The 26,298-nt window shown below is 44.3% G+C and overlaps 2 protein-coding genes across 6 annotated transcripts in view; one reads left to right on the forward strand and one right to left on the reverse strand.

The window, feature by feature from the left end:
* The window catches only part of MED12 (mediator complex subunit 12), a 160,778-nt gene extending 145,711 nt beyond the window's left edge, over positions 1–15,067 (reverse strand). For all 4 annotated transcript variants that reach the window (XM_056537578.1, XM_056537576.1, XM_056537577.1 and 1 more), the window contains exon 1: positions 14,920–15,067. In XM_056537578.1, coding sequence (XP_056393553.1) covers positions 14,920–15,018 — 99 coding nt within the window. In that variant the 5' untranslated portion in view covers positions 15,019–15,067. The remainder of the gene's footprint in view (positions 1–14,919) is intronic.
* A 65-nt stretch (positions 15,068–15,132) lies between these two features.
* Positions 15,133–22,894, forward strand: LOC130290243 (uncharacterized). Of its 2 annotated transcripts, XM_056537579.1 has the most exons (5): positions 15,133–15,193; positions 20,453–21,200; positions 21,306–21,403; positions 21,480–21,626; positions 21,945–22,894. In XM_056537579.1, the coding sequence occupies exons 2-5, from the start codon at positions 21,072–21,074 to the stop codon at positions 22,495–22,497; spliced, it is 927 nt and encodes a 308-aa protein (XP_056393554.1). In that variant the 5' UTR covers positions 15,133–15,193; positions 20,453–21,071; the 3' UTR covers positions 22,498–22,894. The 2 variants fall into 2 exon arrangements, with proteins under 2 accessions (XP_056393554.1, XP_056393555.1); XM_056537580.1 differs by lacking the exon at positions 20,453–21,200 and having other exon boundaries at positions 15,141–15,193.
* The last annotated feature ends 3,404 nt before the right edge of the window (positions 22,895–26,298 follow it).

A 26,298-nucleotide genomic window follows, 5' to 3' on the forward strand; every position in this document is an offset into this window, starting at 1 on the left:
TCCCCTTTACTTTATATCCTCTCCCTGGAACCACTGGTACATACACTACAATCAGATCCCCGCATAACCGGTATCCCCCTGGCCTCTAAGACCCATATTATATCCTTGTATGCGGACGACATATTGTTATCCCTAACGAACCCTACAGCTTCCCTCCCAGCGGTCTTAGATAATATAGCTGAGTATGGTTCTTTATCATACTATCATTTAAATAGCTCAAAAACACAGATCCTTTCCCTTAACCTCTCTAGGGAATCTGAATCCCTTCTACGATCCCGTTTTTCCTTTGATTGGAAGGCACAGGGAATAGATTATTTAGGCCTACATGTCACCTATCCACACTCTACTTTATACAATGCAAATTATGTCCCCATGTTGGCGGTGATGGAGAGGGATGCAAAGTTCTTTTCCAGGTATGACATTTCATGGACAGGGAGAGTGGCAACTTTCAAAATGTTTATGCTCCCGAAACTCTTGTATCTTTTTAGAACTCTCCCCATATCGCTGCCCTCTACTTTCTTCCACAAAACACAATCCCTGCTTTCTAAATTTATTTGGGCTGGGAAAAGGCCTAGGCTAGCATCCAGTATAATGGCACGGTCGCCCCAAGCGGGTGGAATGGGTGTTCCCAACATTAAAGGCTACTATGTGGCGACAATAGTTGCCATGTTAAAAAATTGGTGGTGTATGAAGTTAGATACTCCTTGGGCTTTTATAGAAAACAAGCTAGCCTTTCCCTACAATTTACATGATCTTCTTCTTCTCCCCGCGTGGTCACTCCCAACCCCGCGCCTAACTAACCCGATAATGAAAGCGTCATACTCAGTTTGGGCGGATTACCAGACAGCTATAAAACAAGACATGACTTCTGACTTAGAAGACTTACCTATTTCCTTGGCTCAAGCCTCTCTCTCTGACTTATCACTTGAACAGTGGATAGATAATGGCATCACACATGTTAAGCATCTTTTTGTTCAGGGTAAACTGCAAACCTTTGAATTTCTACAGTGCAAGTATCATCTACCACACGTAGATTTTTATAAATATCTAAGGGTCAGGCATTTCCTGCAATCTTTACGCCCCTCAGGGACTGGAGTACATAGGACTACCTTTACTCTCCTAGCCTCCCCTCTGAAGGGCCTTAAACCTTTCTATTCTTATTATTTGCATTCAAACACTTGTGTTAAAACTTACCCCCTAAGACTATGGGAAATGGATCTTGCTATACAACTGGACGTTGATGACTGGCGTCATGCATTTAAGTATGTACGTAGAGCTTTTCAGTGCTCCTCCCACATTGAATCTGCATATAAGACAATGTTAAGGTGGTATTTTACACCAGACAAGATAGCTAGGATATACCCCGGATCTTCGGATCTTTGTTGGAGAGGGTGTGGCTGTAGGGGGACTCTATATCACATTTTATGGCTTTGTCCGGCTATCCAATTATTCTGGGCCTATTGTGAAAGTCTAGTGAGAGAGATATGTGGCTCCAAGCTCAATCTGACCCCTAGTTTAGCATTACTCTTTATAGGGCTACGCACGGTCTCCCCTGCAAATCGTGAGGTTTTGTGCATCATATGTGTAATTGCAAAAAACCTGCTAACAAGTAGATGGAAGACTGTCAACATTCCATCTTCAGTAGAACTCATTGAAAGGATTAACACCACCTATTCTTTTGAAAAAATTCTAGCATTAGGTTCCGGCAGGGTGACTAGCTTTCAAAACAGATGGAGGTCGTGGGCAGACTCACCCTATTGTAAAAATATTTGACCCTAGCATCTTTCTAGTTGGCATGGTTTTCTTACTCCCCCCCACCCCCTCTCCCTTTGGCAATACTCCCAGGGAAAGATTGAGTGGAAAGAGACCCTACTCCTGGTCATTATTCACCTAAGAGAGATGCCAAATGAGTGTTTCTAGAGGTATTAGGCACAATAGAGTAACATTGATTTGTGTACTTCTATAACTTTTGTACTTGTTTGTTTATATGAAAAAGTTCGACAGCTGCGTCTGTCCCTACTGCTTTACATTGTAATAATTTTGTGAAATTGCTAATAAAAAACTATTGAAAGTAAAAGGACTTGGGAGTGAATGGCGAGCAGGTATCTTAAAGCGCAACTGTCATGAAAATTATACCCCCCAGACTAATAACATGATAGTATAGATGATGATACGTGTAATGCAGCTGTACTTTTGGCTGCTGTTTATCACTCTTTATCAGCAGGAAAATTGTTTTATCGTGCGGTCAGCAACAGTCTGATAGGCGTGGCTGGGGATCGTAATGCCCCACCTCAGCCACGCCTATCCCCTGTAAGTAAGCGCTGGACCACTGTGTGATTGACACACACGTCCCCCACCCCCCGATGGCCATGATGTGCGGTCCGGCGTGACTCCACTGAGCCTATACATATAATGTGCACCTTTATGTTATATGAAATACAGTGTCCGTACTCCTCTTCTTTCTTCTCATGGTGCCGGAGACGCGCTGCTTCTGCTTTCACTACAGGCAGTGAGCTCACTCCCTGCCTCTAGCACTGAGCAGGCGCACTGAGCTGGCGGCAGACAATGGGAGCGAGCTCTCTGCCTATAGTGAAAGCAGAAGCAGCGCGTCTCCGGCACCATGAGAAGAAAGGAGTACGGACACTGTATTTCATATAACATAAAGGTGCACATTATATGTATAAGCTCAGTGGAGTCCCGTCGGCCCGCACATCATGGACATCGGGGGGGTGGGGATATGTGTGTCAATCACACAGTGGTCCAGCGCTCACTAACAGGGGAAAGGCGTGGCGGGGGTGGGGCATTACGATCCCCAGCCACGCCTATCCGACTGTTGCTGACCGCTCGATAAAACTATTTTCCTGCTGATAAAGGTTGAAGAGGTTGGGGAGTCTGCCTGTCAGTGCTCAGACCATACGCCACACACTGCATCAAAAGGCGGTATAGCGGTTCATACCAAATACCGGTGTGTTTTTTTCAGTTCAATATAAATTTTTCCTTATACTGCAATACCGGTCGGGCCCCTCCCCCCCCTCAGCTGCAGGCTGTTCCCACATCGAGGGACTAATCATGTTATTTGCAGGCGCTGCTCTCCTCCTCCTGTGAGCCGCGGTGCTGGAAATGATCAGAAGTTCAGCTGCGTCCGCGGCCCACTTGCTTTCTGTGCTTGCAGGGGGAGGTGACAGCAGTCCTGCACCCATGGCTCACAACTCTCATTTCCAGCACTGCGGCTCACAGGAGGAGAAGGAGAGCAGCGCCTGTGGGTAACATAATTAGTCTCCCCGATGTGCGGCTGATGATTCCTTCAAGGGGGGGGGGGGGGTTGGTTAGGGGGAAATGAGTGGAGAAAAAAAAAATACTGTCAAATACCACGGAACTGCAATAAGTTTGAAAAATACCGTGATACACATGTTTGGTCATACCGCACAGCACTAGCATGGCTGTTGCCTTTTAGCCCCTAAATGTCCCACTCAATCTCCCCTTACCCTCCCATGCTTCTGGGTGCCTTTTTGAAGTGCACGCACTTGCAGGATCTTTTAACGCACGTGAGACACTTCAGCACGCACCAAAATCAACCTATGGTTGACCTAAGGAAGGCGCATGCCAGCGCTGAAACTTGTTGTCCAGTATCTTTTTATTCTAATAAATCATCCTATGCATCTGTGGCATTCAAAGTCTCTTTCTTGCAAGCAGTAGCGATCCAACAATCTCACATTTTTGTCTCTTCTACCTATTCCTATATTCCGTACTCTCGGGGATACAGATAGGGGCATCGAACTACAAACTGCATATACCAACTCCACCCTAAGCCTACCACAGTGTTGTGCCTGCTCTGTTGGACAACCCCAACAGGTTAGTACGACACCATAGGTGAGGTGGTGGGTTACACCCATTCGATCTCACAACATTACACGCCCCCTATTTTGTTCTTTATACCTTGTCCTAGAGTAGGAGAGGTTTGCAATGGGGATTTGCTTGTACTCTAGTCAGTTCCTGACATGAACAGAGGTGTCAGCAGAGAGCACTGTGGTCAGACTGTAAAGAACTCCAGAAAGAAATACAACTTCCTGTGGAGAATACAGCAGCTGATAAGTACTGGAAGGATTAATATTTTTAAATAGAAGTCATTTACAAACCTGTTTAACTTTCTGGCACTAGTTGATTAAGAAAAAAAATTCCACTGGAGTACCCCTTTAACCCCTTAAGGACCCAGCCCATTTTCACCTTAAAGGGGTACTCCCATGGAAAAAAAATGTTTTTAAATCAACTGGTGGCGGAAAGTTAAACATTTGTATACAGCCCCTAAAAAGTACTGGACGGATTAAGATTTTTTAATAGAAGTGATTTACAAATCTGTTTAACTTTCTGGCACCAGTTGATTAAAAAACAAAAAAAGTTTTCCACGTGAGTACCCCTTTAAGGACACGGACATTTTTTGCACCTCTGACCACTGTCACTTTAAGCATTAATAACTCTGGGATGCTTTTACTTTTCATTCTGATTCAGAGAAAGTTTTTTCATGACATATTGTACGTCATGTTAGTTGTAAAATTTGTCGATACTTGTATCATTTGTTGGTGAAAAATTCCAAAGTTTGATGAAAAAATTTTAAATTTCGCATTTTTTCTAACTTTGAGGCTCTCTGCTTGTAAGGAAAACAGACATTCCAAATAAATTATATATTGATTCACATATACAATATGTCTACTTTATGATTGCATCATAAAGTTGACATGTTTTTACGTTTGGAAGACATCAGAGGGCTTCAAAGTTCAGCAGCAATTTTCCAATTTTTTAGTTTTGAAGTGGATTTGAAAGGCCTTCATATTAGAAATACCCCACAAATGACCCAATTATAAAAACTGCACCCCTCAAAGTATTCAAAATGACATTCAGTAAGTGTGTTAACCCTTTAGGTGTTTCACAGGAATAGAAGCAAAGTGAAGGAGAAAATACAAAATCTTCCTTTTTTACACTCTCATGTTCTTGTAGACCCAGTTTTTCAATTTTACAAGGAGTAAAAGGAGAAAAAGCCCCCCCAAAATTTGTAACCCAATTTCTCTCGAGTAAGGAGATACCTCATATGTGTATGTCAAGTATTCGGCGGGCTCAGAAGGAAAGGAGCAATAATGGGATTTTGGAGTGTGAATTTTGCTGAAATGGTTTTTGGGGGGCATGTCGCATTTAGGAAGCCCCTATGGTGCCAGAACAGCAGAAAACCCCCACATGGCATACCATTTTGGAAACTACACCCCTCAAGGGGTCCAGTGAGCCTTAACACCCCACAGGTGTTTGACGACTTTTCGTTAAAGTCGGATGTGTAAATGCAAAAAAAAAATTCTCACTTAAGTGCAGTTTTTCCCCCCAAATTTACCATTTTTACAAAGGGTAATGGGAGAAAATGCCCCCCAAAATTTGTAACCCCATCTCTTCTGAGTATGGAAATACCCCATGTTAGGACATACAATGCTCTGCAGGCAAACTACAATGCTCAGAAGAGAAGGAGTCACATTTGGAAAGCAAATTTTGCTGAAATAGTTTTTGGGGGGCATGTCGCATTTAGCAGGCCCCTCTGGTGCCAGAACAGCAAAAAAATAAATAAATAAATAAAAAAACACACCACATGGCATTCTATTTTGGAAACTACACCCCTTAAGGAACACCTCACAGGTGTTTGACGACTTTTTGTTAAAGTTGGATGTGTAAATAAAAAATGTTAAAAAAAAATCTCACTAAAATGCAGTTTTTCCCCCAAATATTACAAGTGGTAATAGGAGAAAATGAACCCCAAAATTTGTAACCCCATTTCTTCTGAGTATGGAAAGTATGGTATTTATTTTTTTGCGTTTATGTCAGAACCGCTGTAAAATCAGCCACCCCTGTGCAAATCACCAATTCAGGCCTCAACTGTACATAGTGCGCTCTCACTCCTGAGCCTTGTTGTGCGTCCGCAGAGCATTTTACGCCCACATATTGGGTATTTCCGTACTCAGGAGAAATTGCTTTACAAATTTTGGGGGTCTTTTTCCTTTTACCGCTTGGGAAAATAAAAAGTATGGGGCAACACCAACCTGTTAGTGTAAAAAAAAATTACACTAACAGGCTGGTGTAGACCCCAACTTTTCCTTTTCACAAGGGGTAAAAGGAGAAAAAGCCATGCGCATTTGAGGGCTACATTAGGGATTGTATAGGGGTGAGCATAGGCGTATTCCACGCCAGCGATTCCCAAACAGGGTGCCTCCAGCTGTTGTTAAACTCCCATCATGCCTGGACAGTCAGTGGCTGTATAGAAATGCTGGGAGTTGATGTTTTGCAACAGCTGGAGGCTCCGTTTTGGAAACACTGTCGTACGATAGGTTTTTCATTTTTATTGTGGGGGGGGGGGGTGGGGGTGCAGTAAGTGTTTTACCCTTTATTATGTGTAAGTGTAATGTAGTGTTTTTTAGGGTACATTCACACTGGCGGGCGTTTACCTCAAACTTTGAAGCAGAAGACTCACTGTAAACCCGCCCGCATGAATGTACCCTGTACATTCACATGGCGGGGGGGGGGGCAAACCTCCAGCTGATTCAAAACTACAACTCCCAGCATGTACTGACATACCGTGCATTCTGGGAGTTGTACTTTTGCAACAGATGGAGGCACACTGGTTGGAAAACCTTCAGTTAGGTTCTGTTCTGGTACCTAACTCAGTATACCTTACACAGTATTTTCAAACCAGTGTGCCTCCAGCTGTTGCAAAACTACAACTCCCAGCATGTACTGATCACCGAAGAGAATGCTGGGAGATGTAGTTATGCAACAGCTGGAGGTACACAACAACAACTCCCAGCATGCAGAGACAGCTGTTTGCTGTTTGGGCATGCTGGGATTTGCAGTTGAGAGAGATCTGCACAGTGATCTCCAAACTGTAGCCCTCCAGCTGTTGCAAAACGGCAAATCCCAGCATGCCTAAACAGTTGTCTGGGCATGCTGGGAGTTGTAGGTTTTGCAATATCTGGAGTAGGGATCGACCGCTATCGTTTTTTTTTAGGGCAGATACAGATAATCTGTGGCCTGTCAGGCCGATAGCCGATAACTTATACCGATATTCCGGTATAAGTTATCTGCTATTTCTCCACCCCCCAAGAAGCTGCTGCAGATCATTTACTTAAAGCGGGCGCTTTAAATCAATGAACTGCAGCGGCTTTAGCTGAATCAGAGACCACCGTCGCCACCCGCTTCTCTCCCCCTGCCTGTCCGAGGGTCCTCCCAACTACTGCCGCTGCCCTCCAGCCATCCCCCCCTACCCCCGCACCGCCGCTGCCCCATTGCCTCCCCTATCCCCGGTTTTATAATTACCTGTTCCCGGGGTCTGAGGTCCGCGTTACTTCTGGCTCCCGTCCTGCGCTGTCACTGTGCGCACTGACGGTGACGTCACGTTGAGGACAGCGCACAGCGTAACGCAGGACACAGCAGGAGCCAGAAGTAGCGCGGGCCCCAGACCTCAGAAACAGTTAATTATAAAACCGGGGATAGGGGAGGCAATGGGGGCGGGGCAGGACATTATCGGATTATCGGCAAGGTAATTGCCGATATCGATAACGTCAAAAATCGTGAATATCAACCAATAATATCAGCCAAACCGATAATCGGTCGATCCCTAATCTGAAGAGCTACAGGTTAAAGACCACTGTATAGTGGTCTCAAACTGTAGCCCTCCAGATGTTGCTAGGCAACTCACCGGCTTCCGTAGTCTGCAGCAGGGAGCCAGCCTCACATCATCACCGCCAGCCGATCGTCGCCTCAGCCACCGCCGATGGGTAAGAGACCTCCGGCGCCGGTCAAAGGACGGTTCCCCCGTGCTGCCCCACTATTGTCGGTGGTCAGGTGGATCGTGGGTGTCTTGGACAACCGTGATCCCGCTTATATTCCGGGTCACCATAGACCCGGAAACGGCGCAAATCGCCGACATAGGTGATCAAATACGTCCTGGATTCTTAAGGGGTTAAGGACATGGGCCGTAAATGTACGGCGCTGCTTAGCACATCTTAACGCACAGCGCCATACATTTGATCGAACAGGGTGATCGGGGCCGGGACAGCTGCTGTTATCAAACAGCAGCCATCCCGGCATATTGCCGAGGGGGGTAGTGAGACCCCCTTGCCGTTAATTCAGACCGGCGATCTGCGTCGATTCCGGGTCCTACGGGTCTCCCCTGAACAGATAGGAGTTAGGTGGCAGGGGTGCCACCCCCCGTATCCCTGCTATTGGCGGGTCAGAAGCAACCTACCAACAGCAGATCAGGGGGGGTTAAAGTTCAGTTCCCCCATTCTGCCCACCGATTGTAATCAGGGCAGAATGAGGGAACTGTCCAGCGGCGGCGGCGGAGGTCCCTTACCGGCGATCCTCTCCGGCCCCCCCCCCCCCCCCCCCCCCCCCCCGGTGCAGCGATCCTACGGAAGCCGGTGAATTACCTAAAATCTGGAGGGGTGCAGTTTGGAGACCACTATACAGTGGTCTCTCAACTGTAGACCTCCAGATGTTGCAAAACTGCAAATCCCAGCATGCTAACTAAATTTGTAGTTTTGCAACAGCTGGAGGGCCACGGTTTAGAATCCACCGCACAGTGATCTCCAAACTGGAGCCCTCCAGCTGTTGCAAAACTACAAATTCCAGCATGCACTGACAGATACTGCATGCTGGGAATTGTACTTTTGCAACAGCTGGAGGCACACTGGTTGGAAAACCTTCAGATACGTAACAGAACCTAACTCAATATTTTCCAACCAGTGTGTCTCCAGCTGTTGCAAAACTACAACTCCCAGCATGTACTGATCTCCAGTACATGCTGGGAGATGTAGTTATACAACGACTGGAGGTACGCAACTACATCCCCAGCATGCCCTTTGGCGATCAGTAAATGCTGGGAGTTGTAGTTTTGCAACAGCTGGAGGCACACTGGTTGGAAAATACTGAGTTAGGTAACAGAACCTAACTGAAGGTTTTCGTACCAGTGTGCCTCCAGCTGTTGCAGAAGTACAACTCCCAGCCTGCACAGTCTGTCAGTGCATGCTGGGAGTGGTAGTTGCCAACAGCTGGAGGTTTGCCCCCCCCCCATGTGAATGTACAGGGAACATTCACACGGGCAGGTTAACAGTGAGCTTCCTGCTTCAAGTGCTCAAACTTGAAGCAAGTTTTCCACCGCAGCGCAAACTCCTAGCTGGAAACTCACCGTAAACCCGCCTGTGCGAATGTACCCTAAAAACACTACACTAACACATAATAAAGGTTAAAACACTACAAAAACGGAGCCTTCAGCTGTTGCAAAGCAACAACTCCCAGCATTTCCGGACAGCCACTTACTGCTGGGAGTTTAGCAACAGCTGTAGGCACCCTGTTTGGGAATCACTGGCGTAGAATACCCCTATGTCCACCCATATGCAATTCCTAATTTGGTCCTCAAATGCGCTTGGCGATCTCTCATTTAGGAGCCCTGTCGTATTTCAAGGAAACAGTTTAGGGTCACATATGGGGTACCTCCGTACTCGGGAGCAATTGAGTTACAAATTTTGGGGGTCTTTTTCTCCTTTTACCCATTGTGAAAAGGAAAAGTTGGGGTCTACACCAGCCTGTTAGTGTAAAAAAAAAAAAAAAAATTTACACTAACATGCTGGTGTTGCCCCATACTTTTTATTTTCACAAGAGGTAAAAGGAAAAAAAAGCCCCACAAAATTTGTAACCCCATTTCGAGTAAGAACATACCCCATATGTGGATGTAAAGTGCTCTGTGGGTGAACTACAATGCTCAGAAGAGAAGGAGCGCCATTGGTCTTTTAGAGAGAAAATTTGTCCGGAATTGAAGGGCACGTGTGTTTACAAAGCCCCCATAGTGCCAGAACAATGGACCCCCCACATGTGACCCCATTTTGGAAACTACACCCCTCACGTAATGTCATAATGGGTACAGTGAGCATTTACGCCCCACAGGTGTCTGACCGATTTTTGGAACAGTGGTCAGTGAAAGTGAAAAATTTAATTTTTCATTTGCACAGCCCACTGCTCCAAAGATCTGTCAAACGCCAGTGGGGTGTTAATACTCACTGCTCCCCTTTCTGTGAGGGGTGCAGTTTCCAAAATGGGGTCACATTTGAGGGGTCCACTGTTCTGGCACCACAGGGCTTTGTAAAGGCCCCTGACTTCTATTCCAACCAAGTTCTCTCTCCAAAAGCCCAATGGCACTCCTCTTCTGAGCATTGTAGTGTGCCAGCAGAGCACTTAATGTCCACACATGGGGTATTTCCATACTCAGAAGAAATGGGGTTACAAATTTTGGGAGGCACTTTCTCCTATTGGTATATATAAAAAAAAGGATGTATAACAACAAGTGTATACAAGAACCAGTCCTCTAGAGCCAGTAGAAATAAGAAAATAGGAAAGAAAAATAGAAAAGAGATGAAAATGGATGAAATGAAAAATTAAGAAATTCTAAAAATGATAAACATAATACTGTAGTGAATTAAAAGATGGAAATTAGATATATATTCCTTAATAGTCCCGAATCAAAGTTGGCAACATAAAAAAAGATATAACACATTTATTCATAATGTAATATACATCAGTGCAGGGCCCTTGCACGAGATGTATTACAACTGTTAAAAACATATACTAATAAAAAATATATAAAATGATGATATGCAAAATTATATATCACAATCAGCCACCTTTAAATGAATGTCAATTTGCTAAAGAAATAGTCTATAATAAAGTGATGTCCGTGCAGCAGGTAATGATATATAGAGTGCCAGACTTGTTCACAATGTTTTAAAGGAGTTTCCGAAAACGCTGTACATACAGTGTGGTACCTGTAGTCCGCAACGGGATGTAGTTCACGCTGTCCTGCGGTAATGATGGCGCTCGGAGCTGGCACAGAGCTGCATTATGCAATTCTGGCTACTGAAGAATGAGACCTTTGTCTTGAAACGCGTATAGCCCTGTTTGCCATCTTTACCTACTTCTATCAGCACCTTTATCATTATCGGATACCCACGATACAGCCCTCTGCAGCGCTGCAGTACCCTCATCTTGGATTACTATTGGGATCGCGCGCGCGATCCAGCACGAGGACGCCAGCTCACTTACCTGTTTATACCATCCAGCAAACGCTACGGCCGGACGCAGATCCGTGCCCACCTGTACCCCGCCGGGACCGCTGGAGCAACCACCTCTGGGCCGGAGGCAGCTCTGTGCCAGCTCCGAGCGCCATCATTACCGCAGGACAGCGTGAACTACATCCCGTTGCGGACTACAGGTACCACACTGTATGTACAGCGTTTTCGGAAACTCCTTTAAAACATTGTGAACAAGTCTGGCCCTCTATATCATTACCTGCTGCACGGACATCACTTTATTATAGACTATTTCTTTAGCAAATTGACATTCATTTAAAGGTGGCTGATTGTCATATATAATTTTGCATATCATCATTTTATATATTATTTATTAGTATATGTTTTTAACAGTTGTAATACATCTCGTGCAAGGGCCCTGCACTGATGTATATTACATTATGAATAAATGTGTTATATCTTTTTTATGTTTCCAACTTTGATTCGGGACTATTAAGGAATATATATCTAATTTCCATCTTTTAATTCACTACAGTATTATTTTTATCATTTCTTAATTTTTCATTTCATCCATTTTCATCTCTTTTCTTTTTTTCTTTCCTATTTTCTCATTTCTTATTTCTACTGGCTCTAGAGGACTGGTTCTTGTATACACTTGTTGTTATACATCCTTTTTTTATATATACCTTTAGGTCTGTGGGGTATAGACCTACCCAGTTAACCTCGAGTCAGCCCTGGCTGAGTGAGCTACACAATTTTTGTTGCACTTTCTCCTATTACCCCTTGTAAAAATGTTAAATTTGGGGAAAAACCAGCATTTTAGTGAAAAAACAAATTCATTTACACATCTGACTTTAACAAAGTCATCAAACACTTGTGGGTTGTTAAGGCTCATTTTACCCCTTGTTAAGTTCCTTGAGGAGTGTAGTTTCCAAAATAGTATGCCATGTGTTTATTTTATTTTATTTTTTTTCTGTTCTGGCACCATAGGGGCTCCCAAAATGCGACATGCCCCCCAGAAACTATTTCAGAAAAACTCACTCTCCAAAATCCTACTATCGCTCCTTCCCTTCTGAGCCCTCTACTGCGCCCGCCGAACACTTGACATACACATATGAGGTATTTCCTTACTCGAGAGAAATTGGGATACAAATTCATGCGAGTGTAAAAAATTAAGATTTTGAATTTTCTCCATCATTTTGCTGCTATTCCTGTGAAACACCTAAAGGCTTAACAGACTTACTGAATGTCATTTTGAATACTTTGAGGGGTGCAGTCTTTACAATGGCGTCATTTATGGGATATTTCTAATATGAAGTCCCTTCAAACTCACTTCAAAACTGAACTGGTCCCTGAAAAATTCCGATTTTGAAAATTTTGTGAAAAATTGGAAAATTGCTGCTGAACTTTGAAGCCCTCGGATGTCTTCTAAAAGTAAAAACACGTCAACTTTATGATGAAAATATAAAGTAGACATTTTGTATATGTGAATCAATATATAATTTATTTGGGCTGTCCTTTGGCGGTTCTGCTATGCTTTTATCTTTGGTTGGTTTTCACCTATTTTTAAACATATAAAATACATTTGAAGTCTTCCTATACAAGTTCATATGGCGGTGAGCTGTTTTTTTCTATAGTGACTCTTTTTTGTTTCTATGAAAGAGAAAAGCCTTAGACAGTGCAAGCATTCTGGGAGTTGTAGTTCTGCTACAGCTGGAGCCAAATTGGTTGGGAAACACGAGATTAGGCCCTGGTATACATATATAGATGTTGTCTGACTTCTTTTCCCTCCGGCACTGTAGAAAATGCGCCAGAGGGAAACTGATGCCAGAACTGATCCCATTCATTTGAATGGCACAGTTCACAGTCCAAACTGAGATGCCAGATGGTTGAACTCGTCGGACTGGCAGTGGATAGGGGAACGTAGCTTGTTGCGATCCCCTGTCCGGATTTCAGAAACAAAACAACTGATGACAACTGATGCATGTTTTCATCAGTTGTGGCATCAGCAGGGCCCGATCATTATTGGCGCTCATGGAGTGCCTGCTCCGGGCCCCCGTCACATTCGGGACAGCCCCGTGTCCCAAAAAATCTTTTCAGGACACAAGGATGTCCCTGTTACCTTTCTGCGGCCCAGTGTTAACTTTAAAAACGCAGGGGCCGCCGGGAGGTAGCGCACGCAGGACCAACAATATGATGAAGGGGGGGCTCAACTAATCTATACAAAGATGTGCAGCTCCAGTGAAGGAGACACACAAGACAACAACCAAGAAAAAGTCACCACTGACAATGAGTGCACACCTCCTGAGGAAGTCGCTCTGCGACGGAACGCGTGGGGTTCCGGCGTGACCCCGTCCCTGGATGTCCTTCGCCTAAGTATCAGACAGCATTGTTATTATTGCTTGGAATATTTTTCTTTCTCTGATTTAGGGACAGGATTGGTGGCTGTGACATAGTGTTATTATATTTTTTCTGTCACCTATATACCAACTGTTTATTGTGGACGGGGTCACTTATCTGTGGGAAGGGGTTCATGGCCCTTCCCCAGGGCTGTGCTATGCTCTGTATTTGGCTAATTTTAACTGTTTTTAACATGTCTCTTTTTCTATGGCTTTGTTGATATGTCCATGAAATAAAGATAGTATATTATTTCATTATAATCTTAGTGGTGTGCGCTCATTGCCAGTGATTACTTTTTCTTGGTTGTCGTCATGTAGCGCATGCAGGGACGTCACTGACGTCCCGTGCGTGCGCCCATAGAAGAGCGGACCGGAACAGTGAGGAGGACACGCACATGGTAAGTCACCACTCACCAGCATGTCATCTTCAGTGTTCCGACCACTGCTCCTCTCCGGTCCCGGGACCTACTGCTATGGCCCATAGGCCATAGCAGTAGATCGTGACCCCCGGACCGGAGGAGCAGTGGTCGGAACACTGGGGCAGTAAACGGGCATACAGCCTCAAGTCATTACACTTTATATGGCTGAAGGCTGTATGTCTGTGGGGGACTTATACTGCACCCCCTAATGTGAGGGGAACTTCATAATGAAGTGCTCCATCTTCCAGGCAGCCTTAATCTGGCCCTGGGCATCAGTTGCATCGAGATTTAGGCTGGGATTACGTTTACAGACACCAGACATGTGTGAACACAGCCTTAGACAGTTTTGACAAATCTGCGCAAAAACAACTCAAGTTTAGGGCAGATTTATCAAGCTGTCTTATAATAAGATTCTATGTCAGTGGTCTTCAACCTGCGGACCTCCAGATGTTGCAAAACTACAACTCCCAGCATGCCTGGACAGCCATCGGCTGTCCGGGCATGCTGGGAGTTGTAGTTTTGAAACATCTGGAGGTCCGCAGGTTGAAGACCACTGTTCTATGTGTAGCAATCAGAGCTCAGCTTTCATTTTACCAGCTTAGATGAACCATGATTGTTTTGGGCAACAAAGATTCTTACTATGAGACAGCTTGATAAATACCCTTTCTTAATATGCACGTTCAGCTTCACACACACAGGACACAGGGTATAAACTGACCCCGTTTAATATATTTCCACCAATGCAGACGATGAGAAGTGCGCCGCCTACTGGGAATTCCCTCTTTCCACAGTCCCTGCATTGCTCTTCCTCCGCACCCAATGCCCCTCAGGTTATTGTCCCGCACTCCTCCATCACCTCAGTGCTCTGTCCCCACAACCACCATACAGCAGCTGTGCTCTCCTGGCATTCTCCCTTTATGCCCACGATTACATAGAGAACAGCTTCCACCCTTCCCTAGAGCTCCCCACGCTGCCTTCCATTGCTGTACTCGCCTCCTTCTGTTTGGCGTCCTGGGGGTAGACGTCAGGCGGTCCCAACCGGGGTCTTTTCAGCGGCCGGTGTTCGTAGCTTAGTATACCGAAGGCCGCCATCTTCCTCCCCTTCTAGGTGGCGCGCATGAGATGACGTATAAAGGAAACAACTATCGGGACCAAAACCCAGCTAGGGAACGCGCTGATTACGTCACTGGCAGTAAGGGCAGAGACGTCGAGGCCGCCATGTTTACACTTGGCAGCTAGCTGTGTTGTGGGCTCAAGCGCTATGAACGTGAGCAGAGATAATACAGACGCTTCACTAGTCTAGACCGCCATGTATTTTTCGCTTATTGGCGCACACACACACTGGAGTTACATCTGTTTGGATCAGGCACTTTGGCCACGCCAAATAATAACTAGGGCACACCCCCATAACGTTTTCATAACTAATAGATATGATGTTGTTTGGGTGTGTATACGTTGTATCGCACTGGTACGGTGTCATGGCGTGTGTGATATACATGTTTTATACCGTTTTCCTTGTGGTGTATTTGACGTAGCTGGGGCTCATTTGGCAAAAAGTTGCACTGTCTTCCAGGAATTGTATAGTAGGTTGGAGTAGTCATATTAGTCCAGGGATGCAGAGGCAAAATCATAGAATGTTGCTTAATCCTCTAATACCTTTTTTATTATAGAACTAAGGCTGGGTTCACACTACGATTTGAACTACGGTTCCCGTATACGGCTGGGAGGAGGGGTGGGCGGGGCTTAATCACAGCAGCCGTATTCGGGAACCGTAGTTAACATATGTCTATGAGCCGACCGGAGTGAACCGCAGCCTCCGGTCGGCTGCTTTTTCGGCCGTATGCGGTTTCCCGACCGCAGGCAAAAACGTGGTCTACCACGTTTTTGCCTGCAGTCGGGAAACCGCATACGGCCGAAAAAGCAGCCGACCAGAGGCTGTGGTTCACTCCGGTCGGCTCATAGACATACATTAAATACGGTTCCCCTATATGGCTGAGTGCGGGCGCCGCGATTAAGCCCCGCCCACCCCTCATCCCAGCCGTATACGGGAACCGTAATTACAAACCGTAGTGTGAATCCAGCCTAAGACAAGCTTTGGAGAATCCTCCCTTTGCAGTTTCTAAGGATATACACAGAAAATATACAAATTACATCTCACAAATATACATGGGTTAAAACAACAGATGTGGAGAATTCACACTAAGTTAGACTATAAATTATCCAGCTATAGAAGGATAGACTACATAGATAAGGATGAGAGGGGTGGGGGGGCAGAGGTGACAATGGTGATGGAGCAATACAGGAGAGAACACAATCCAGCGGATCCGCCGGTGACCCAACCCATAGTTTGCCTTCAGTTGTTGCCACCCCCAGCCACGCCTGACCCCGCCCCCTTGCCTGCTCGCAGTGGCAATCTGCCACTCCGAGCAGCCACACAGGAGCCTGCGAGTCGCTGCGCGCATGTGTAGTGTACTCATTCATCGCAGCTGCTCCGCAATGTCTGAGTACACTGTGAGTGCACTCCTCGTTTCGCAGGCCCCTGTGTGGCGAGCAGGCCAGGGGGCGAGACGAGGCGGGAGGGATGTCAACTGCTGGAGGCACACCGTGGGTCGGGTCACAGGCGAATCGGCAGCGTAAAATACAATGTGGATCCGTTACTATTTCCCACTTTGTGCATTGTATTATGTATACCACACTCTCAGTTGTACAGGCGTAAAGTCCCTTAAAGGGATACTCCGGTGCAAAACAACTTATCCCCGATCTACAAGAAATTAGATAAGTATCTGATCGCATTGTCCTGACTTTTTCCATGCACTGACCGGGCATTGCTCTATGCACTGAGCTGTGTCCACCACCGTACATGCATCTGCATATGGGAGATCCGAGATACATGAGCACTGTGTCTACTGCTCTCCCATAGAGATGCAATGAGGGGGCGTCTTGCCACAATGTTCTCTGCTGACATCTCTGTCCATATGAGGAACTGTCCAGAGCAGGAGGAAATCCCCATAGCAAACCTATCCTTCTTTCAGCAGAAAGCACTGTGGTCAGACAAAAAATAATTCAAAAAGAAAAGAACTTCCTCTTGAGCATATAGCAGCTGATAAGTACTGAAAGGATTAACATTTTTAAATAAAAGTAATTAAAGGACATCTTCAGCGTGATTAACACTTATCCCCTATCCACAGGATAAGGGATAAGTGTTTGATCGCAGGGGGTCCGACCGCTGGGACCCACTGTGATCTCCTGTACGGGGCCGTGGCTGTCCCGTGCAGGGGGTGTGCCAGCCGCAGCATGACGTTGCAGCCGGCACGCCTCCTCCATACATCTCTATGGGAGAGGCGGGGAGGCAGCGTTCGTGCCTCCTCGCCTCCCCCAATAGAACTGTATTGGGATGGGGAGGAGACAGGGCGTCACCATCGACCTCTAGGTCGACGCTACGCGCCTTAGCGCTCACTATGAGCGCTAATGGCAGCGCCCCGTTAGGGAGATCGCGGGGAGTCCCAGCGGTAGGACCCCCCGTGATCAAACACTTATCCCCAATCTTGTAGATAGGGGATAAGTGTATATTGCGCTGCAGTTGTCCTTTAACAAATCTGGATAATACAAAGTATAGGAGAGGCTCTAAATAACCTAGTTCCCAATGACCCGAGCAGCCCAAATGGCATCTGATACCCACGGTGTCAATTGAAAATAAATAATGGAATTAGATATTGAGGCTCAGGGTGTTGAATATTTGGTTAAAATAATTTATTAAATATATATTGTGTATGCCAATCTCAAAGGGCCCTTGTGAGTTAGCAATTATACAATAAAATCAAGGTAATAGCATAAATATTGCAGAAGGCAAAAAATTGTAGACAAGATCAAATAAAATAAATAAAATACGTATAGTTAATGTATAATAGAGGTATATACTTTGCATTCAAATAAGGTGCATTTAATCAGTGACTTTGCATCTGTAATCCAGCCAAATGTCATGAATGAATGAGAGGATCGCACTTTGTAATCCAAAGGGTGATAGTACAATGTTAATAAGTATCCTTTGTAGAAACAGATACTTTGTATGCACTTGTGATGATGTGTCTGTACTTAGTTCTCTATACAAGAGGTTCGCTGCTGGAGACTCTGCCGTCTCAGCGGTATGCAGCGATATTACAGATAAGTAACTGTTCTTCAAATTTGTTATGATACATGCATATAGTTAATAGTGGATGGTAACACAATCCCTTTAGGCAAATGGTCCACTGCTAGAGGCCATGCAGTCTCAAAAGTATGCAGTGGAATAGGTGGGCTAATTTGTTGGGGACTGCAGCGCTTCAATTGTATAACACATCCATGTATATAGTACCTGGTATGCGGCTGACAATCCCGACAGTGGTTGAAGGTGACTTTTAGAGACACGACCGTCTCATGTGATGCAGCAAGGAGATGGATAGCAGTGGGTCCGGTAAGTGGAGAAGTCTTTTGCGGTCCATGCAGTTGAATCAATGTGGCGTGTCCTCGTGGCTGTGGCCCCGCACTTAAGTAAGGTATGCAGTAGATAGGATGGCTCTGTATCCCAAATAGGGCTGGATGATGCGGCACTCTAAGGTATAAGCTGGACGCCTTTCAAGTCCTCCATAGGACTTTTCCTCAGCAGCTAAAGTAAACCTCACCATTCACCATTACCATACCATCCACCATTAACCATATGCATGTATCTTAACAAATTTGAAGAACAGTTACTTATCTGTAATACCGCTGAGACGGCAGAGTCTCCAGCTGCGAACCTCTTGTATAGAGAACTAAGTACAGACACATCATCACAAGTGCATACAAAGTAAATGTTTCTACAAAGGTTACTTATTACAATTGTACTATCACCCTTTGGATTACAAAGGTGTCCTCTCATTCATTCATGACATTTGGCTGGATTACAAATGCGAAGTCACTGATTAAATGCACCTTATTTGAATGCAAAGTATATACCTCTATTATATATTAACTATACCTATTTTATTTATTTTATTTGATCTTGTCTACTATTTTTTTGCCTTCTTCAATATTTATGGTTTTACCTTGATTTTATTGTATAATTGCTAACTCACAAGGGCCCTGTGAGATTGGCATACACTATATATATTTAATAAATTAATAAAGTATTTTAACCAAATATTCAAGACCCTGAGCCTCAATATCTATTTCCATAATTAACAAATCTGTTTAACTTTCTGGCACCAGTTGATTTAAAAAAAATTGTTTATAGCGGAGTACCGCTATAAGTAGTTGTATAATCAGGTCTGACGACAGAATGGAATGGAGTAAGTGGAATGGATCAGAGAGCAAGGGAAATAGTATAGGAAAGATAAGGAAGGAAGACTGGATCTGGATATTTGAGTTAAAGGGGTACTCCACTAGAAGACATTTTTTTAATCAACTTGTGCCTGAAAGTTAAACAGATTTGTAAATTACTTCTATTAAAAGATCTTAATCCTTCTGTCACGATCACACCCTATCGGTCCAGCCAAGACGCTAGAGAGAGTGTGATCGTGCAAGGGTTAAAGCCACCAGACCTCTGGGTATCCACTACTAGTCCAAGCAAGTCACCAAATTAACCCTTTTATAAACATATTTCACCAGAGCTTCCATCAGAAAGGTGAGCTCCTATATTTCCACTTGTTTTTTTTTTTTTCTGGCAGTTTTTGGAAAACAGGCACTGCAGTTTTTGAGCCAAAGTCAGAAGTGGATCCATAAGGGAGGAGTAGTGTAAGTCCTTACTTTATATGTCCCATTCCTTTTGAATACACTTCTGACTTTGGCTCAAAAACTGCAGTGGCAGTTTTAAAAAAAACTGCCAGAAAAAAAAACAAGTGGATACTTAGCCTGATCACTGACCTGAGCTGATTAATTAAACATTTAATCTGAAGAAAGGTATCACAGTGCTACGTATAAAATAAACAAATGACATAGAGGTACAAAAATATATAAGAGTTCGGCAAAACAGAAAACAAAAATAAAAGTCCTCACAGCATAATGGTATAGCAGTCCTTGTGAGTGAAAGTCCAGCTGTATCTTAGGATTTCTTGTCAGCTTTTGCCACAGGCTTGAACAAAAGTTTATCGAGCATCCAAGTTTTATAGTAGTTTTTCTGGAGGAACAACTCCCCCCCCCCCCCCCCCCGCCCTGATCCCACCAGGTGGGGGGCATCTCTCTTCCAGGTCCCTTATCTCAGTTTGATTTTATGATGGGACCAGAAACATCTCATATCCTGCTGCTACAAAGGCTTTTGACGTCAGAAGAAGTATACCACCGACAGCCCCCCAAATATAACTTCAATACACAAAACAGATACACAGTCAGAATGAACCCTCACCCATGTCTTGAATTATACATTATACACAAATTCAATTATAATACACATGTATGATTACGTAATCAGGCCTTGGGCCTGACACCTCGCCCTTAATTTAGATGGGGCATCTTGCCTCTCCAGGCTGATAGATCTGTCTCCATTACCCATCTATTTCTCTTCTTGACACCACAGGCCCTGCATTCCAAGACAAAGATGGCACTGAAGGGGCTTATTTCCTCATTTAGCTGCCTTTTCTTTGCAGCTGAGAGCTGCGGATTGATCTCCACATCCTGAAGCTTCTTCCACTAGGTCCAGTAAGGCTAGGTTCAGACTACGGAATTTCCAACAGAAATTCAGACGTAAAATTTCCTCTAGAATTTCCGCTGGCTATAAAGTACATGCGAGTCAATGGGATTTCCGTGCACCTGTTCTACTGCAGAATTTTTCCATCATAATTTCCGTTGCGAATTTCCGCTCGAAAATTTCCACCTGAAGAAAGGGGGTGCTCTTTCTTCAGACGGATTTCCGCCGCAGAATCCCATTGAGTTCAATGGGACTCTCATTTCCCTGTGGATTTTTAGTCAAACGTGGAACGTAGGCAGATTGCAAGCGGATTCCATGCAGAAATTCCGTCCGGATTTGAGTCTGAAATTTAAATATGATCAGCCCACTGCTTCTTGGACTAGCCCACATTCTTCCAATAAAACACTCCCCGTATCCAGGTTGCACTCTCCATTTTCCTGTTTAGCTTGTTCTTGTGGCTTGGTGTTTGGCTTCTTTTCTGCGTTTTCACCACCAGAATTTTCCGATAATGTCTCATCTGCCTTGTCCTGCAATCATTCCTGCCGAGAACCCACCAATTAGGCACTTGCAACCCCCTGAGATGCGTGCTTTGATGAGCATTTTGGTGAATGTTTTGTGTCGTCGCAGGCAGCGTCAGGTAATTTTCTTTGCAAACTTTTTTTTTTATTTCATGGATGTTGGAATCAACTTTACATGTGTTGGACCAATGTGAACTAGCTTTCATTTTGTATGTTGTTTTTAGTTGGAAGCCAGGAGGCTTCACCGTTATTGGGTTCACCCCATCAATCTGCTGCGTGACGACCGTGGTCATATTGGTCATCTTTATGCTGAGCTCAGAAGGTATGTGTGTATATGTCTCCTGTCTTTATTTTGTTTATTTGTTCCATATTTACAATTTCGTTAATTTCTATTGTAGTTTTCCGGACAAATTCTATAATTTTGTCCGTATGCCGATGGAGGCATTTGATAATCTTTTGGCCATTGATGGACCACATCTTCATCATTCCAACACACATTTGCGCAAAGCAATCTTCCCAATGGAGCGTCTGTTGATCACCTTGAGGTAAATCTAATATACTTTTGGGATTCCTATGTGTAGTTTAATTATCCAACATTGTATTTTGTCCTCTTGAGGCTACGTTTCCACTTTGCATCTTTTCTGGCCGTTTTTGTAAAACTCCCACTGAAGTTTTTGAGCCAAATCCAGAAGTGGATCTAGAGGGAAGGAGAAGTAGAATTCCTACCTTTATATGTCCTATTCCTTCTGAATACACTTCTGGCTTTGGCTCAAAAACTGCGGTGGCAGTTTTCCTAAAACTGGACGAAAAAAAGCCAAGTGGCAACGTAGCCTGAATGTTTTTTTTTGTTTGTTTTATTTTAGATTTCTTGCGACTGGGGAGAGTTATGCCTCATTACATTTGCAGTTCCGTGTGGGCAAATCAACCATCAGCGGGATTGTGACGGAAACCTGCACCATGATTTGGCAGTATATGCAGCCAATTTTGTTGACCTGTCCAAACCAAGAGAGATGGCTTCAGGCAGCATCTGGATTTCAGTCCATTGCCCACTTTCCCAACTGCCTAGGCGCTGTGGACGGGAAGCATATTTGTGTCCAGCAGCCACCGGGATCAGGATCACGATTCTACAATTATAAAAAATATTTTTCCGTGGTCCTGATGGCGGTGGCTGATGTTCATTGCAAGTTTCTGGCTATTGAAGTTGGCGCCTATGGCAGTAGCGCGGACTCACGGGTGCTGATGTCTTCTAAATTTGGTCGCCATGTCATTAAAAATCAAGTGACTCTGCCTCCACCCCAGCCACTTCCTGGTACCATGAATCTCCTTCCCTATGTTTTTGTCTCTGATGAGGCTTTCCCCCTTCTGCCGAACCTCATGCGCCCATACCCACAAAGGGGAATTGATGACCGTAAGTGAGTGTTCAACCAGAGGCGTACCCGGGCACGGCGCTTTGTGGAGTGCGCATTTGGGATCATGGCTGGGAAGTGGAGGATCTTGAGCACTGCTATTCAGTTGGATGTTGACACAGTAGACTCAGTCATTAAAGCCACATGTGTTCTCCACAACTATATTCTGGACTATGCTAGCCCCGATCTAGAATAGGAGGAACATGTGGCATGGGGTGTGTCTGCTGGGTCATGGGGTTCTGGACGCACATCTCAACAAGCAAAAGAGGTTAGAGAAGCCTTCACTTCCTATTTCCTGTCTCCTGATGGTGCTGTTCCCTTGCCTCCCCCTTGGTAAATGTTGTATCCTGCATAATTTTGAGTGTTGTATTTTTGTTTGGAAAAAGTCTGAGTAGTAAAATCCAAATTATAATTTGCCTCAATGTCTTCTAAATTATTTCTTCACCATATCCTGTATTAAACATTATGTATTTTGTTTCAACTTGATTTGGAGATGTATTTTCCTTGTCATACTCTTCAAAACAAATTAGACTCAAATGTCTTTAAAATTGTGTGTGAAGTAACCATGGCATCCTGAGGTCCTGTGTGTAAAATAGTTCAAAGGACGAGATATGGCCATATCCAGGACACAAAATATCAATGGTCAGTGTGATTAGATTATAGTGTAAGTAAGAATGAAAATAATTATAATGACAATGTCATTGATTCTAAAATCTGACAATTTCTACAAATCTACATTCAATTCCCATGTTTAATCAACTAGACTTGACCATGGATATGTTGTAACCACAATATCCAAATATAAAGACCTGAGCAAGTTTACAGACACCCTAACTCCATGCGGATCTCATAACATTTTGAGAAGAAAATCACTGATAATAAAATGGGTTTGTTAGGGCAATTGTTAATTTCACAAAATAGCCCGCAAATTACACTTTATAAACATTTTTTACCATTTTCAGGCAACAAGGCATTCACAAGCTATTTTAACAAGATAAAGATCTCTAGCAAAAATGTACAAACAATGCTACAACAAAAGATGTGGACCAACTTCAATGATGCTCATGTGAAAACTCAAAGATTGTAATATGTGTTTTCGTTTGAAAAAGACTCCAAGGCAGATGATGCTGAGGGGTTGTGGTGGCTACTTACACTGCTAGGGTATTGGGGTGGAAAAGGAGGATGGTAGGGGTAAACCCCAGAAGAGGACCGAGAAGACGGGGGGGGGGGGGGGTTTAAGTACCCACATAAAATTCCTCGGCTTGTGTTGCAATATTGTGTGCAGGTGGTGGAGGGCTGGGGGCCCTGTGTCCAGCTGTGATGTTCAAATTTTTTATCATATCCTCTAATGGAGGAAGGGCCTGGGGGGCTATAAAGACTTGCGCTACAGCGTGACAGTATGCTATAAAATAGTTTTGCCGGTCAAGAGGCACATTACAGCAGCAAGATGCCATTTCATAATCAAAATAAGAACTGTCATCACTGCTGTCAACCCTCCGAATAAATAATAGAGCTTGACTTTCAACCTCAAGCTGACTATCAGTTATTCGGAGGGATCTACGGGTCTTTCGAGCAGTGGGTGGTCTGGTCGTTGTTTGTGAAGAAGGTATATTTGTTGCTTCTTCCATCTCTTCAATCTCACCAGCAGCTGGTGTCGGTGTGCTGCTGGGAGGAAGATCTATGCTAATGTTAGACATATCCTCCTCTACATCCAGATCTTGGTCCAAATCTTCCAACGGATTTGAGGGGCCTGGTGCTTCAGATTCCAAAGGTGTGCCTGAAGGGCCTGGCTGAGACCTTGGCGCTTCATCGGCATCTTGGTGTTGGGTATTGGATGGTGCCCGAAAGTTGCCTGAAGTTCTAGAATAACCAGATGTGAATTTTTGATTATTTTTTTGGTGGGGGGGGGGGGGGGGGGGTTAAAGGGGGAGGATGGGTCAGAAACCTGCCGGCTTAAAACTCTGAGAACTCTGTTAGGGCATAAAAATTGAAGTTGGTCGCTTGCAGATTTCCATCTGTTGCTGATGTCCTTTACTAGATATGATTTGAAACGGTAAAAGAAAAGAGTAAAACAATCTTTTCGGGTAAAAAGATCATACATCAAGATACAGATCAAAAAACTAAAGATGACTCATCCGTTACCAAAATTTTTGCTGATTGTCTTGCAATATAGAAGGCTATGATTAATGTACAGGTGTGCACCAAGGGAAGCTAAACACAAAGATAAATAGGGATAGAAATAGTTGGAGAAACTTCGACTAGATTTCGATTTTTTAAGAAGATCAAAGGGTACACCAGTAATTACATGTACAAAGGTTTATGTTACTTGGAAAAAGTAGATTGACATCCTTTTCCTTATTTTAGGTGGACAAATTGGACAAGGTTGCCCAAAAAAAACCAAGAAAAAAAGCTACTTACAAATATCATTCTGAATTGAAGAAGATATTTGCTCAAAGTTGTCAAATATGGCTACTGCAATCTCACGTTTTGTTCGATTAAAATAATCACCATGGCCCTTATCCCAAATCCAGGGACGATACTCTACCTAAAAATAGATTTTATGGACAAAAAAATAAAATGAATACCAGATTCACCATAGTTTGAAAACAACATGTGCTTGTCAAAATGCAATCTCCGCAATCCCAGAGTACACTTTACATGCTCCCTTTAACAAAGTGTGGATATTTGTAAACATGTGCTTGGCTAAATGCAGATCTACTCAGGCCATGAAAACATAGATGCCTATTTTGTGCCCATTTTAGCAAACATTACTAAGAACAAGCAAGATACAAAGTTTACTTGGGCTCAAGAAAAGAGCATGTGACAGAGTTTCTACCTCACTGATGACATCCTCAGTGCTTATACACATTTGCAAATAGCCTTGTCTGGTCATGTCTGGTCCACAGCACCTTACTTCCACAGCAAAACTTGCAAAGATTGACAGACCTGGGTCGGGTCATGTGATAACATGGTCCAAAAGGGGCTGAACTTGGCTCTCAGGGCACTCCCACCGTTTTGAAGCGGAAATTGAAGGTGGATTTTGTGGCGTCATTTCCGTGCGGAATAGCGGCGGATTACTCGTGAAAATGAAGAAATTACTCAGGAAACTGAAAAACACATTTGGAGGCGGAAAATAGGAGCGTAAAAATTTCCTGGCAGACGGTCAGAACTTCCGTAGTCTGAACCTAGCCTAAGGGATCACCACCCAGCCCTTCCTCTGGTGCACTGCATACACTGAGTACAACTACCTCAGGGTCATAGTATGCCTTTAGCATATTAATGTGGTACTGTCTCTGCCTCTGACCTTTCTCATCAAGGGCTACTACATATGTGGTGGGTTCTAGGTGCTGTAAAATGGGGAAGGGACCCTCCCAGGCAGCCTGGAACATATTCTGCCTGATGGGGTTCAAAATCATTACCTTTTGTCCCACTTCATAGACCCGGTCCCTTGAATTGCGATCATACTATTACTTCTGCATGGACTGTGCTGCTATGAGGTTGTCATGTACCAGACCAGTCAATGCCTGTATCCTGTCCCTGAACTTCAGAACATACTCCACCATAAAAGCTACCAAGTACTGTACATTTACCTTTTTACAACTGTGTGCCCTGATCAGTGAGCATTTCTCTGGGGAACCCCACCCTGCAGAATATACTGATCAGTGCAACTGCCACCTTATCTGCCCGGACGGAGGATAAGGCAACAGCCTCAGGGTACCTGGTTGCATAATCCACCACAGTAAGAATAAATTGCTTCCCTGTGCTGCTGGGTATAGCTAGATACCCCAAAATATCCACTGCCACTCATTCA

The sequence above is a fragment of the Hyla sarda genome, chromosome 9 (genome assembly GCF_029499605.1).
Source record: "Hyla sarda isolate aHylSar1 chromosome 9, aHylSar1.hap1, whole genome shotgun sequence".
In the NCBI taxonomy this organism is placed as follows: Eukaryota; Metazoa; Chordata; class Amphibia; order Anura; family Hylidae; genus Hyla; species Hyla sarda.

Coding starts and splice junctions, on each gene's coding strand:
- LOC130290243 (XM_056537579.1), top strand. CDS start 21,072: ATGTCTCATCTGCCTTGTCCTGCAATCATTCCTGCCGAGAACCCACCA. Junction 21,201..21,305: donor GTCGTCGCAGGCAGCGTCAG/GTAATTTTCTTT, acceptor TGTTGTTTTTAG/TTGGAAGCCAGGAGGCTTCA. Junction 21,627..21,944: donor CGTCTGTTGATCACCTTGAG/GTAAATCTAATA, acceptor GTTTTATTTTAG/ATTTCTTGCGACTGGGGAGA.